This window comes from Phaethon aethereus, assembly GCF_964289735.1.
Source record: "Phaethon aethereus genome assembly, chromosome: 12".
Lineage (NCBI taxonomy): Eukaryota > Metazoa > Chordata > Aves > Phaethontiformes > Phaethontidae > Phaethon > Phaethon aethereus.
Window position 1 is genome coordinate 22,661,792 of NC_138588.1, and position 15,252 is coordinate 22,677,043.

At 49.8% G+C, this 15,252-nt stretch overlaps 1 protein-coding gene across 3 annotated transcripts; it reads left to right on the forward strand.

Moving 5' to 3' along the window:
- Positions 1–333: 333 nt before the first annotated feature.
- PKM (pyruvate kinase M1/2) lies at positions 334–15,070 on the forward strand (the record flags this gene model as incomplete). Of its 3 annotated transcripts, none has more annotated exons than XM_082005369.1 (10): positions 334–499; positions 888–979; positions 3,987–4,118; positions 4,328–4,514; positions 5,335–5,605; positions 6,241–6,391; positions 7,604–7,756; positions 11,211–11,377; positions 14,266–14,447; positions 14,964–15,070. In XM_082005369.1, the coding sequence occupies 10 exons, from the start codon at positions 349–351 to the stop codon at positions 15,068–15,070; spliced, it is 1,593 nt and encodes a 530-aa protein (XP_081861495.1). The 3 variants fall into 3 exon arrangements, with proteins under 3 accessions (XP_081861495.1, XP_081861494.1, XP_081861496.1); XM_082005368.1 differs by lacking the exon at positions 11,211–11,377 and adding an exon at positions 11,870–12,036; XM_082005370.1 differs by lacking the exons at positions 888–979; positions 3,987–4,118; positions 11,211–11,377 and adding an exon at positions 11,870–12,036 and having other exon boundaries at positions 349–499; positions 4,338–4,514.
- Between the last annotated feature and the right edge of the window lie 182 nt (positions 15,071–15,252).

Consider the following 15,252-nt stretch of genomic DNA (forward strand, 5'->3'; position numbering starts at 1 on the left):
GAGGAGGCAGAATCTCTGCCTGCGCACTGAAGTGCTTGAATTTTGTTGCGTTGTGTAGCTCCAAGGGAAGACTGGCTATGAAGAGAAGCTATGAAGGGAACATCTGCATAGAAGGCAGGTGAGCTTTGGGTGGTCTTCGTGGGGGATGACATGGAAATAGAAATGTCTTGCCTGTATCTACGACTCTCAAGTAGGAACATAAAGATAGTTTGATCCAGTAGCAGCTTTCTTGTTACCTCCATATTCATCACGTGGGTGTGTTTGGTGTCTCTGCCTGATGAGCAAGTCTGAGTGATTCCTAAACCTGGCACCTCTTTCTTTTCTTCTAGACACAGGATTCCAGCGACAATGTCGAAGCACCACGATGCAGGGACCGCTTTCATCCAGACCCAGCAGCTGCACGCTGCCATGGCGGACACCTTCCTGGAGCATATGTGCCGCTTGGACATTGACTCGGAGCCAACCATTGCGAGGAACACCGGCATCATCTGCACCATCGGTAGGCGATTCATAGATAGGAGAGAATTGCAGCTGTGAATCCCTGTGTTGGTGAAACTTGTTAGGGAAATTGTGTGAGAAGGCTTCTGCTTTCATCCCTTGCCAGGGCTGAACTTGTGTGTTGAAAGAACATGACTTTCCTGTGTCTGCCTAACCCATGTTATTGCTCGGAGTGACTCGAGTAGCCAGGGAAGTCAGAATTGCTTAGGTTCTGTTGCGCTCCTCAAGGCCAGTTAAAACAATCTTTGCTGCTGTAGAGATGAGCCGCCTCAGCGCTGAGCAAGTCTGTGTCCATTATACCTTTTCTCTTCCGTACAAAACAACCTGGTGTGTATGAGTTACCTCATTATTTCTACAAAGTTAATATTCAAACTGTTTCTTCCTCCTAGGCCCAGCCTCCCGCTCGGTGGAGAAGCTGAAGGAAATGATTAAATCTGGAATGAATGTTGCCCGCCTCAACTTCTCTCACGGCACCCACGAGGTAAGGGTGGGGTCTGCGCTGATAGGGTCCTGGCCAAGCCTTGCATGTGTGTCTGCTGACCCTTCCCCTCACGTAAGAGGGAAATCCAGCTTAATCCAGACTGACCTTAGTGTGGGAAGGGAAAACTTTGCTCTGCTTTTGGGGAGAGCATGCTGGTTGTACATGTTGAGCCTGTGTAATTGCTGATAGCGTTGAGGTGCGCTTTCTGAGCAGTTTTGAACGCAGTTACAGTTGGTTCCACACCCTTTCTCTGTACCAGGGAGCCAGGTAACTGATACCTGGCACTTGTGTGCCAACTGCTTGCCATGAAATCCTTCAGTTCTTCCCCACATTCTGATGTTCGCTGTACAAAGCTGCCGCTTCTCAGTTAATAGCGGGAGCTGAGGATGTCTGTTCCTGGTTTGCTGTGCACCTCTGCAGGAGTACGAACTATCAGTTGTTCGTCTCGCTTCTTGTTTTATTGCTGGGGTTTTTGCAAGCAGGCAATCAATGAATAACATTCTCTCCAAAGAAAACTGTTAGCGATTGGAAGTAATTACTGTGTGTAGTTGAAAGAATTGAACTCCTGGGTTTGCTTGGCTAACCAGCTGCTCTGGTTGTGTTCCTGGCGGGCACGAGGTTAGCACCACGGTACTTGGGAGGTGGTGCGGTGAGCTTGTAGGAAATAAGGTCAAAAGAAGTCAACGCTGTTTGTGGCAGACAAGCCCTCATTGATATAAATAGATGAGGTCCTCAGTGATACAGGAGGAGCCAAGGATCCCATTCCAGGTTGCCTAGAATGCCACCCTGAGCCTTCCCGCTAAGTGTTTTTTTTTTTTTCCCCCTGGCTGCCCTCCAGCTTTCAAAATGTCAGGCAGTAGCCAGTAGCAGCTGTAGGTGGCTTTACTTACTGAACCGTGAGCCTTGTGGTGCGTAACAGCTTGGCCTCTCACCCTCATGGCCTTTAAAGGCCATAGGGCACTGTCAAAATCGAAAGGTCTGATGCTTAACTGTGGAGAACTGTCAGACCTTGACTAAACACCCTGGAGTGCTGTCGGTGCATGGGCTGCAGTTAGCAAAATCTTGCCTGAAGAAAGGGTAACGTGGAATAACTGCCTTTCAGTAGTCAAATGTTGCTGGATGGCTTGGCGGGGAGTTGGTGGCCGGGCTGAAACTGGGAATCTTAACACCGTTACTGCCTGGCGGAGCTGCCGCTGTGGTTAGTGTACTTGTTAGCTGAGGTCGAGGAGAGGGACTGTGGCTTTGTGCTTTGGGTGAGGTCTAATTGCACGTTTCATACAGATGAGGTTAGATTGTACAGCAGAGACTGGTCTTGCTGTCATCTCCTGTTGAGTTTTTGACTGTCAGCCGAAGCCAATCTTGAGTTTGAGTCCTCTCCTGGTTTCTCTGAAACACTCCAGTTTCCAGTGAAACCCCAAAGAGTCTTCATCTGTTGTGACTGCTTTGGTTCTTGTGTCCACTCCAAAAAGTGTTCAGCAGGACTTCAACTTTAACAGAGGTGCTTTAACACCTGGCTGCAACCCTTTCATATAGGAAAAAAAATTGCTTTTACTTGCAGCTCTGCCTGCATTCCTATTCTACGCACATAACTCTTCAGGAAGTCAGACTCCCGAGGAGCCGCTTAGTCACTGCTATCAAACTAAAAAGGAAAAATCCTGGGTGATTGGGAGAAGATAAATGCAATAGCACCATTCAGGTGTATTTTCTGTACTGCACCATTTAGGCTGTGGTGCATGGAAGGGTCAGGGCCTTCTCAGTCTCAACTTGCACACTCAATCAATGAACTAAATAATTTTTTATGCTCTGAAGAGTTAGCAGTTGCATTGTATCCCTGGTCCAGGGCATGCACGTGAACTTGAGCACAGCTTTTTCCGCATCAGGGAGGTGGGGCTGGGATTGTCATCCCCGCCATACTGAAGTGTCTGCGTGGGGCTTGTGTCGAGGCGGATGGGTGGTGTGGGGGGAGTCGGGTGTTTCCAGGTGAATCGGGTCAAATGCTGTCAGTCTGTGGCACAGAGCGGAAAGGGTATTTCTTATCTACAAAAATCTGTCAAGTGTTACATAACGTGCGGTCGAGGTTATCGCTTAATGTTGTTTAAGCAAGTAAAGTAAACTGATCATCTGGTCATCTGAAGCTTGTTTGAGGTAGTCGGGATGGGAGTTTCCCCGCAGAACTGTCTGTCCTGAAACTGGCAGCGTTACGTGGAAGTTTGGAAGCCGGGTGCGTGGTGCTGCAATCTTGAACTTCCATCTGCGATCACTTTGGCTCTTGAAATAAAATGTAAATACGTAAATGGATAATGTCCTCTTAGCAAGCCCTTTGTCTTTAGGGGAAATTTAAGATGAGTTGTAAAAAAGCTTGTCTGTCTGCTTGCCTGTGGGACTGATTAGAGGGGTCAGGCTGGAAGTGTGTTGGGGAGTCGTCAGTGCAGAGAGTGGCACTCCCACGCTTTGGAGGGAGGAGAACAGCTGTGTGTGGCAGTTGCTTAGCTGTGACATTTTCCTGGCATTTGGGAGTCTTTCCATGCACATAATTGTCCAGCTGCCACCGCTGCCCATGTTCCGCCATGTTGAACAGGCAGATGCTAAGCAAAACTTTTGGAAACATTCTTCCTAAAGGCCTGCTGGTTGGTGGGCTGTCTCTAAATGGCAAGTGTATGTCCTGATGGAAAATCACTTCAGCCGAGTGGCCTGGGCAGTCTCCTCGAGTTGTCCTTCTGGGCATAGAACTGGGGGCACCGTCAGCATAGCCAGATAACGGCCGAGCTCCACTTCCATGTGGGGAGGGCCTTTGTATTCTCAATGCTCTACTTTTCTGGAAGCTCAGTCTGAATTAAACTCTCAAGCTAGAAGTGAAATCAAGCATAAAGTGAGAGCAGAGCAGAGCTGTCAGCTCGGGCAGCATTTGGGGTGTGTGGTAGTCTTTTTCAGACCACTTTTTCAGAAGCGGTAGAATAGAAATAAGCTGAATATCTCCATCTCTTTTTTTTTTTTTTTCCCTTGCCAGTATCATGAGGGCACAATCAAGAATGTGCGAGAAGCTACAGAGAGCTTTGCCTCTGATCCCATCACCTACAGACCTGTGGCTATTGCACTGGATACCAAGGGACCTGAAATCCGAACTGGACTCATTAAGGGAGTAAGTTGCTCTTTTTTTTTTACCCCCATTTTTCAGTGCGTGAGACTAGATACCATGTTATGCCTGTGGCCTTTGCCAAACAAAAAATGTCTGTATGAAACAAGGTAATGAACCAAATACCAAAAGTTTTGATGGACTGCTTCAGTCTGGGAGGTGGTTGTGTGCTGGTTTTTACTGGTTTTGCTGAAATGCACGTTTTTGACATGCAGAGTGGCACAGCAGAAGTGGAGCTGAAGAAGGGCGCACCACTCAAAGTGACCCTGGATGATGCCTACATGGAGAACTGCGATGAGAACGTGCTGTGGGTGGACTACAAGAATCTCACCAAGGTTGTAGAAGTTGGCAGCAAAATCTATGTGGATGACGGTCTGATTTCCTTGCTGGTTAAGGAGAAAGGTGTGTAACAGCCGTTCCAGTTATGCCTGTTTGTTTTTTCCCTTGGGATGTGTTTGTGCTTGCCCCGCAGTAACTGTTTTTTAGCTTGCAGTTGCGTATTAAAGAAAGGAGTACATGGTTCTTAATGCCGTAAGGAGACTTTGAGCAAAACTTTCTCTATATCAACTGTAGCAAGTTTCCAAAAACTAACTTCAGCTGGGTTTCACTAGACTCTCATCTAAAACACCTCTTCAAAGGTGAATGTGTGGTAGGGGCATACCAGTGCTCATGATTAAAGCCTGTTTAACTAACTCATACTTCTAATGCAGGATTTAACTGGTTTTACAGCATAAACCCTGAGTTTTGTGGTTAGAGACAGAACTAGCTTCAACTGGTAATGTAGGGGCAAGGTTAGTTCCATAATACTCCCTTTATAGTGCTGCCTAAACTGCTCTAGCCTCAAGGCATTGCCTCTAATCCCAGAGTGCCTAGGGAGATGGAGGTGAGGCTTTTGGGGGGCTCAGTTTGGTATTCCAGGGCTCCTGTGTGCAGAAATGCAACCTGGTGGCTTTTTTGAGGAGAAGCAGCCGCAACCTCCTGCACAGAACAAATGGCATCTTGTCCAAGAATAGCGTAGAAGCGGTTTTAAGCCGGTCTGTCCTCCTCCCATGGGTAAATTGCAAGCTTTGGCGTTACGTAAATCGTTTGAAGAGAGCAGTGATGCGCTTTTCATCACATGCGGTCGCTGCTGGCACTGCCGTTCTCAGGCAGGGAGGTGTGTGGGAGCTGGCAGCAGGGAGCTTTCTGGTAAACATTGATCATGGGAACGCATCTGTTTCAGGCAAGGACTATGTCATGACGGAGATCGAGAACGGCGGCATGCTTGGCAGCAAGAAGGGAGTGAACCTGCCGGGTGCTGCAGTTGACCTGCCTGCGGTCTCTGAAAAGGACATTCAGGACCTAAAATTTGGTGTGGAGCAGAACGTGGATATGGTGTTTGCTTCCTTCATCCGCAAAGCTGCTGATGTCCATGCTGTCAGGAAGGTGCTCGGGGAAAAGGGAAAGAACATCAAGATCATCAGCAAGATCGAGAACCATGAGGGTGTGCGCAGGTGAGCTTTGTGCAGGTGACACTTCAGGCTTGTCACCCTGTATCAACGGAAGAACACAGCCCCTTCACGCTGTAGTCAGGACTCACAGTCTGTAGCTTGCCAGCAGCAGCTAACTTGCTAGTCCGAGTTGCAGGCTGTCAGTTAATGCCACATGCGTGGGACTTGACTTAGCTGCGGTATGACAGTGGGTTGTGTAACTGTCACATGTGCTGAGCTCGTGGGGACAGTGTCACGGTCTCCCTGAAAAATCTCCGATATTTTTTGCAGCAAGTGTGAGTTCAGACTTACCAAATTTGCTGTTACGGATGCAAATCGGTGAGCTAATGCACAGGAATCGCCAAGTCTGTGACAAACTATCGGACTACAGTATCCCGCTCCCCTCGATCTGTCTTTGTATAGCTCTAGAAAGGTTTATATAGCACTTTGTACGTGCTATGATTTGGTCTTGTTTTTCTTCCTCCTACCTTGGTGTTACAGGATACCGAGATGGCATGTGGAAAGCCCGTGTGCTGACAGCGTAGCTAGCTGCGTATTGCGCTCCGGAGCGATGCTTTCCTTTGGGAGGGGATGGAACAGACGAGAAGGTGCTTTGCCGAGCAAATGGGCTAATAAACCTCTTCTCTTGCTGCTGTCAGGTTTGATGAGATCATGGAGGCTAGCGATGGCATTATGGTGGCCCGTGGTGACCTGGGAATTGAGATTCCTGCTGAAAAAGTCTTCCTTGCCCAGAAGATGATGATTGGGCGCTGCAACAGGGCTGGCAAACCCATCATCTGTGCCACTCAGGTACTCGAAATGCAACGCTGGCTCCTAACTGCCAGAGTCTGGCAGGATGTGAATGTTGGTAGCTGTCATGGCTTGATGGTGTTGGCTAGAGAGCGAGCAGCCAAGAGCAAAAGGGTTTTGCTCATAGCTGAACAGCACATTTTGAGGCATGTCTTTAAAGATGTGTTTGGGATCCTCCCCAGTAAGGTTACAGGACCTCTTGTGTGGCTGCTGAAGGTTTTACCCCTCAAGTTCATGCAGTATGAGCCTTTTGGGCTGACTAAACTCATTCTGGGAAAAAAAAATTGCTTACGCTTTGCCTTTGCATCTTGTAGTGCCTGTGCTTGCTCCGCACACAGGCCGCAGAAGCGAAAGCTGTCTCTAAACAGTAGTCATCAGACAAGGTTCTGGATTTATAAGGCCATGTGCCCTTCCTCTTCCTGTGTTGCTACTGAAATGCAACTGAAACGCTGCCTCAGGAGGTGTTTCATGAGGAAATGAGTGATGCTTGCCCAGTGGTGAGCTGCAGTGGGGAGAAAGCTCAGCACCTGAGGACGATAGGAGAGCTGGCCAGGCTTAGGTGTGTGGAGTTACACTAGCTTCTGGGAGAAGGAGGTAGGAAAAGCTAACCTCCTGGAACGCTGTTCGGTTTTCCGCTCTCTTCAGAGTGGGTGCCGAGGAGGCTGCTGGTGTTAGCTGTTCTGAGTTTACTGGCCTGTACTTATTACATAATTTGAAATCTTGTCTTGGATGAAGATGACTTTATTTGGTGCAGACTTTGCTGGTTCTAGATGAAAAAAAACCAACCCCCTAGATGCTAATTTGGGAACATGTGGCTGGATTTGAGCTTTCCGTAACGGTGTCCTAACGCAATACCCTGCTCTAAAGAGCTCAGAGTTCCTTGGACCAAGCCTCTGTGCCAAAAAGTTAAATTGGAAAGTCAGAATACTGTGTCTTGATGTTGTATGGGTTAAATCTCCTTGGAAAAGGAGTGAATGTAGAACAGGCACAAAGTGAAATGGGTTGTTTTTCTTGCTGACAGATGCTTTAATTCAAAGCTGGTTAGGGACCCGTGTGTACAGGACAGAGCAGCTGGAAGAACTCTTCTCCCGGAGTCCTTGGGCTGCATTCTGTCTTCTGTCCTACCTATAAAATATATTGAAGTGCACTAGTGGAAAAAGCAGCTGGCTTCTTCTGCAGTATCTTGATTTCTTTGGATTTGTTCTCTTCCAGATGCTGGAAAGCATGATCAAGAAACCTCGCCCGACCCGTGCTGAGGGCAGTGATGTTGCTAATGCCGTCCTGGATGGAGCTGACTGCATCATGCTCTCTGGAGAGACTGCCAAGGGAGACTACCCACTTGAGGCTGTGCGCATGCAGCACGCTGTGAGTACTGCCTTCGCTCTGGTGGGGGGCTTGTCCCACAGGTGAAAGTAGCAGTGCTCTCTTGCCCTGCATCTTTTGTCTGAGCCAGGCACCTGAAGATCTAAATCTGGTGCGAGGTGGCAGCCCCCAGCAGTCCAAAGGAGTCCTTTCTTTGTTCACGCTCCCACTGCGGGTGTTTCTTTACCTAGCGTGGTCCTGAGGGCCTGAAAGCTCACTTGGTGTGCTCCGAACTGTTGTTGGGCAGAGCTGAGAGCTGCTCTGCAGTGCTGTGAAATCTAAAACTTCAGATGACTCCTATTCATTTTTGTTTCAGCTGGGGTCAAGGGGTTTTTGCTGTTACCTTGCTATGAGTTTCTCCATAATGCCCTATTCCTTTTGGCATACTAAATGCCTTAAACCTCTCCAAGGTCAAGGAGCTGCTTAAGCAGTTTAGATAATGAAAGGTACTGGCTGACTCCTCCGTGGTGGGGGGGTGTGGGCAAAGCTTGTGAGTCTGATTTACAGTGCTGATGCATTGAGCACCTGATGTGCTTGGTGTTGGGGGTGTTCGCTGCACGAGTACTGACAGCACCATATTTTTACATGCCTGAACTGCCAGAAACCTCTGCTCTGCTTCGAGTTCACCCAGCTCGCATTTCAGCTGATAAAAAGCCTGATGTCAAGTATCTACAAATGTTGCTTCTCCCCGGTTACCAGTGCTGTGAATCACAGCTGTGATAACTCTCACCAGTTACAACTCTCACCAGTTTTATTTGCAACTCAGATTATATAGATTAATCAACTCAGCTAGTGTTTGTTTGCAGTGTATTATGTAAATAACTTTTAACCTTTAACTGGTCAATATGGAGTGGTGTTTTTTGGATGTGGCAAATGCCAAATATGACTTGATTACTCCTGGTTTGCAGGCTGAATGCTAATGGTGCACCTAAAAGGTTCTCCCTCAGTTTTCACCCCCTAAATACCGAAGGGCTGACTTTCTACCAAGAGCTGGAAACTTGCTGCAACAAACCTTACACCCGGGTTTCCATTCCGACATTAATTCTTAGAATTGGGCAGGTTGTATTGTACCTGCAGCCTGAGCTCAGGATCTGTTGCACGTGCCTCCCTCTTCCTGCAGACCTGGGAATAGTGGTGTGCACTCTGCCAGGCCTCCGCAGAAATACTGAAATTTTAACCCTCTGTGCAGAGGAGCAAATACAAATTCCCTTCATTTAATGTGACATGGCACAGGCAGCAAGGTGCCAACTCTGTGATGGTAGGAGCACATCCCTCTACAGTCAGGATCTTTCATCTGAGCTAATTCACTTGGTGTTAATCGAGAGAAGCCCTGCCCAGCAATAGTGCCCTAAGTGGTCTGAAAAATCTGCAGCATGGCCAGAGCAGATGAATATTTCCATCTGAAGTGGCCAAGTGGTCATAACAGGGAGAGAGCACCTTGCCTCTGGTAAAAAGCAGCTCCTGTATGTGTTCCCTGGCCTGAAATTGCTGTCAGTTTGGGGTTATATACTTAATTATCCAGTGCTGCTACAGGAGTATTCCAAGTAAAGCTCCCTCTGTAGTGAGGTGCAGGCAGCAAACCCGGGCTGTGATACTGAGAACGATCAGGGTCTGCGCTACGTAGTATCCTTGCACCTCTCTAAAAGACTTGGCCTTGTCTATCCCTGGTCTGTCCCAGCAGCTCTGCTGGGACTCTGCAGTAGTTTCGCTTAGCGATCCCTTTCCAGCTATCCTTGAAACGAGCTTGCTCTTCAGTAGCTGGCATCTCTGTGACAAAAATGCCACGCACCTGGAGTTTCGTAGCAAGCTTCCAAACACTGGGCAGGCCGTTTCCTGCTTGTGGGAGTGGGCTTCCTTCCAATTCCAGTCCACGATCCACAGTTGTCTTCACATGCTGCCCTGGCCATGCTGTCTAATAGGACCAAGGTTTAAATAGCCGCTCCGTTTTCCTTTCTCCCACCTCCACCCTGGTACCTCCACCTGCCTACCAACTGGAAACCCTCTGGCTGTTCCTGTATGACTAAAGCCAGCTGTGACGTGGGTTTGAGAACTGCTGTGCCCTTCTGCAGCCACTGTCAAAGCAGACACGTGCATACATGTATTCTCTTACAACTGGGGAATGCAGGCTTCCCTCTAAACTCGGGGTCACCCTGCGTGTTATGCAGAACTGCCTGCCTTTGGACCAGGAGCTGAAGATCTGCCTGGCTACCAGCTCTTGCGTTTAGAGTAAGTGGTTTGGAGGCAAGTACTTCCATTTTATCTAATGGCCAGTGTAAAGCCAGCAGTAACAAGTAACAGGCTGCTTTAGGACCAGACTTGGCACTGGGCTGCTGTTCCTGCCTGTCACATGTGTCCTGTTATTTTTAGACATAAGATACTTAACTACTTTGGCTTAAACTGATATCTCTGGAAGAGGGATAATTCCTAGCATCACATAAAATAATTCATTAACACTAGAGTACCAAAATTTGGACGGGGTCTAACTACAAAGCTTTCGCTATAACCATGGCACTTCAGTCTCTGCTTAAACATGAACTCATCACGCTCTCTGTAGCTGCTGCTCACTTTCTGAAGGAACTGGATGAAGTTGTCCTTGAAAAGGTGATCAACCTTTGCATGCTTTTCCAGTCTCTGCAAGCCTTCTTTATCAGGCTGTCAGGGGATAATGCAGCCTTCTGAGATGAGAATTGTCTTTAAATGTGAGTGATTCCCAGTGTGCTGAGATGAATAGATTACTGAACTTGCTGCAAATGCTTAGCCTGAACAGAAGGCCCTTACTTGTGCCGCTGTCCAAGTCTGGCACTGTACAAACACCTCAACCTACATTTTCTGACAACCCTGTAACGAAGGCTTGCTCCTATTTATTTCTCTGTTACCGAAAGGGAAGTTGGTATAGCACTTGGATGTGAAACTTTACTGGCTCTCAAGTTAAACTAAATCTTTATTGGCTCGCTCAAGTTAAACTAAATCTAATGAGAGAGACTGCCTCCCAACTTCAGGGGTGACGTTGAAAGTGCATGGCTTCCATGTTGGCTCCAGGAAGCCTGTTCCGGCAGTGCTGTCTCTCAAGGAAGTAATAAGCAGCCGCACCAAAGCGTGGTCTGACCCTGAGCTGGCTTGCTCCGCTTCTTGAAAAGCGATCTGCGTTTGCCCACTCTGAAAGGACTCCAAAATACAGCAAGAATGCCACCTGCGAAATGCCTGCCCAGTGACTGGGGCCTGCCAGTTAAACGGCGTGGTGAACCAGGCGGTGCGGCTGTGGCATGTTGGACTGGGTTGCATTCAGCAAACTCCCAACCTGAGAGCCAAAGAGTTTCACAGCCTGACCGTTAATATCCTCTCGCATGCATTACTGTGACCAATTAAGCAAATTAACGTGATCTCATGTTACTCTGGTGTATTTTTTCCTTCTTTTCTTTCCTCTTTTCTCCTCTTTCCCTCTTACTTGGGCCTGCAGATTGCTCGTGAGGCTGAGGCCGCAATGTTTCATCGTCAGCTGTTCGAAGAAATTTTCCGCCTCAATGTTAACAACAGGGACCCTGCCGATGCCATGGCAGTAGGCGCAGTGGAGGCCTCTTTTAAGTGCTTAGCTCCAGCCCTGATAGTTCTGACCGAATCTGGCAGGTAGGGCTCAGAGAGGGGGCTTGGTGCCAGTTGTTTCCATGAGTTAAAAACATGCTCCGTTCTAACACTGCAAATACTTAGCAAGCAGCTTGCTGCTACGGCATCAGCCTCGCATAACCGCTGTGGTCTGAGTCGAGTTCATCTCCGTGGTAGGGAGGGACTCCAGGTACGCAGAAGCAGAGCGAGAGTGCCTGGCAGTTGGCATGAATGTCACCTGAGTGTGGGCTCAGCAGGGTGAGGTGCCATCAATTCCAAAAAGAAACTTTGAGAATGGAACGGTTCCTCTGTAAGGCTGTTGCTGTTTGGGTGGCTGAGCTTTGTGGCCAGCGCCCCAGCATCTTGCAACTAAATCTGGGCTTGCTAATTGGTAACTGTGTCAAAAGCTGATGGTATTTGTGTGACATCTTGGTGACAGAGCACCTCGCCTTGCCCTGTGCTGCCCCGAGCGACTGATGTGAGTGTTGTCTTGCCGAACGCGTGTTGCTCTTATAGATTGCCCGGGAGGCCGAAGCCGCCATCTTTCACAGGCAATTGTTTGAGGAACTGCGTCGTCTGACTTCCCTGAACTGTGATCCCACGGAGGCCGCCGCTGTTGGCGCTGTGGAAGCGTCCTTCAAGTGCTGCAGTGGGGCCATTATTGTTCTCACCAAGTCTGGAAGGTAGGAGGTGACAGGTTCCCTCAGGTCAAGCTGACTTCGTGACAGGGTGGGGGAAGGAGACTCATGAAAAAGATGGCTTTGAGAGACTAGAGCTCTAACAGTGAAGCCCGGGTTTTGGCAGCGACTGAGAGCCCAGGCCGCCTGCCTGCAGTGCCGGTTCCTCGGGAGATGGGCAGACATCTCAAACATCTGCACAAACGTAACGTCCGAGTTCCTCAGCCCACCTCTGCCAGCGTGGCACCAGCACCGGGCCTGCCTCCCCTCGCTGTTGCAAGTGGCATCTCTGCCAGCAGCGCTGGCTGGAAGAGTCAAGGGAAAATAAGTGTTGCAGCTTCGATTCAAACTTCTTGGCAAGAAATCCTCCATTTAACAGTAAGGCAGATGGATGCAGAATCTGTGGGGTTTTTTTTTTTTTTTTAAATTGAGGCCTTGGCCTTCCATAGTAGCATCCAAAACTATAGGTCCCTTGGTGAACCTTTCGGGCATCAGCCCTGCTTGCCTAAGCCTGAGTGGCAAAGAGGAACTGCTTAGCCGAGGATTGTTAGGCAGAGAAACTGAAAGCGTTGGAAACTGCCTCTTACAGGCTTCCTTATGCCTGCCTGCGAGTCATCTCACTGAACAGGCAGGCATCTGGTAGGCACCCAGCAGGCAAGTGCTGCCTGCACCCTCAGGTGAGCTCAGTGCCTTGGCTGCAGGTGGGAGACAGCAACACAGACGTGCTGGAACTGTTTAGTTTGGGATTTCTGTCCAGCGACGGTGACAACTGCCGAGTAGAGACTTCCTCTTCCAGTTGTGGAAAGGGAGCTGAAGCCTTGCTGATCAGCTTTTTCCATCTATAGAGGAGCTAGGCTGCCCACCCTCAAAGCACGTCCGACCATAAGTCTCAGGCTGCTTTCTGGAAGGAAAATCTGAACTTCTTGTGCTGGATTCGGACCAAAGAAATAGTGCAGCAGCAGAGATGTGATTATATGCGCTGGGCATGGTCTACCTGAAGATCTGGACCATTGGTGAATCCTTCACCTAAATTCACAGCTTAAAATGACTTGAAGCAGCCGCTTTCTGCAGAGATGAGGAGTGACTATAAGCACTGAGTTTTCTGGATACCCTCATGCTTCTAATGTTTCTTTGTACAAGGTTCCACTCTTACGCCTGACCTTTTTAAAGAGATTTGAACTCTGATATTTGGATATTTTTAGCTGTGGATTCTGTTACAGCCTTTGAGTACCTGGATCTCCTAGAGCTTCCGGGAGGCTTCTTGGACAGTGTGGGAAGGATTGTCTGAGAGCTGGCACATGTGCTTGGGCGCTTTGAGCGGACTGCTACTGCCTACCTTTAAGCAGCAATCTCTGAATATTGCTGAGCTTGGCTCCACTAAACGAGGCTGCAAAAGCCGGTGGAGATACTTGCAAGGTCATCGGAAAGATGGAGCTGTTAATGCTGTGGCCTTGCAGTTTTAATCTCAGTTTATTTGCAGACGCTCTCTGTAAGCAGTGCCTGGGGAAAGGGAGGCCGTAGTCCCCACCCAGGCTGTGCTGCTCGCTCTTTTAAGGCATTTTAAGGACCCTGTGCCCCAACTTCCCAATGAAAATTTTGGCCTCTCTTGCATTTGCTTCCCATTGGGCGCAAGAGCAGAGCTCTGTGCGGAGGAGCCGGCCTGTTCGTTGGCTTCGGCAGGTGAACGTGGCTGGGAGGCAAATGGCTTCCTCCTTGGCAAGCTTTGGGTAGCGCTTTCCATCCCAGAAACCGGGAGCTCCTCAGAACAGAGGGAAACTTGCAAGGACCCCTGTTGAGATGCCAAGGACAGCCTGCAGTCTGCAGAGGCCAGAATAAATGGCACCTCGCCACCTTAACATAGCAACAGAGACAAAGGCAGGCTTGTTTTCGGGACCGAAACACGCAGATGGCATGTTCTGAACTCGGCAGTGAGGTCATTTTCACCACAGGACTGGAGTAGGGACTGTCGCCAAGGGATGGCCTTTGGTGGTGGTCCGCCCAGTTGCCTGACTGGGAATTCGGCAGAACATCAAGCTCGCTGGTGAGCTCGGCTCTTGCTGGCATCTCCTGCGGTCACCCTCCATGTGCCTCAAGGGGTTTTGGTGGAGCCTTCCAGGTTGACGGGCAAACCTCGCTGCCGCTTGCGCTGCGAGCGGCGGCGTACATGAGCTTCCTCGAGCTCGGGTGGCGCTGCCTGTAACGTGGTGCTTCAGCACAGGTCCCATTTCCTTCTAGGTCAGCACACCTGGTGTCGCGGTACCGCCCGCGGGCTCCCATCATTGCTGTGACCCGTAATGACCAGACAGCACGCCAGGCCCACCTCTACCGGGGCATCTTCCCTGTCCTCTGCAAAGAACCAGCCCACGACGCGTGGGCGGAGGATGTGGACCTCCGCGTGAACCTGGGCATGAATGTTGGTGAGTGACACCGCTCCGGCCGCGCCCGGGGAAGCCTCTGGTGGGGTGTGGTGGTCCTGAGCACCTCGGATGGTGCTTCTGGGGTTATGGTTGGGGACAGGTGACAGAGGGAGAGGAACTGGCTGCTTGTGTGGTAATGGTATCCGATTGGGAAATGGAGGGATGGCAGTTGCGTAAGCACAACTGCATCCGATTGGGAAATGGGGCAGCGGGTTTGTTGTGGTTGCCTTTAAAATAGGTTCCAGCAGAAGACCAGGTTGCTTTTAATGTGGTGGGTCCTTGAATGGCGATGCTCATCACTCTCGAGAGACAGGAGGGTCCTGGAGGGGGGGAGCGACTCCTTTTTCCAAAGCTGGGGCTCTTGAATTTCAAGCTCTGTGTTGCAGAGAAGCCCAGAGTGGAGGCAAATGGCCCATGATGGGTGGGCAGCTGCGGCTACCCTGGGCGGGGGTGGTGTGGAGAGCGGGCTCCCGGCGCCCTTCCTGAGCTCCCACGCCTCCCTCTCTTCTCTCCTAGGCAAAGCGCGTGGGTTCTTCAAGAGCGGCGACCTGGTCATCGTACTGACGGGCTGGCGCCCTGGCTCTGGCTACACCAACACCATGCGCGTGGTGCCTGTTCCCTGAACGACTGACTCCAACCGGCGAACACCATCCTCCCCCCTTCCCCTCCACTCCCCTCGCCTTAGCCCAGCCATCGCTTGCGATGTTCTCCTTGGCCCTAGAATGGATGTAGGTTGCTAAACACCACCCAGTGCAGTGGCAGCAGTGGGAAGAGACCTTAAATCACAAAAACAAAAACCAAAACT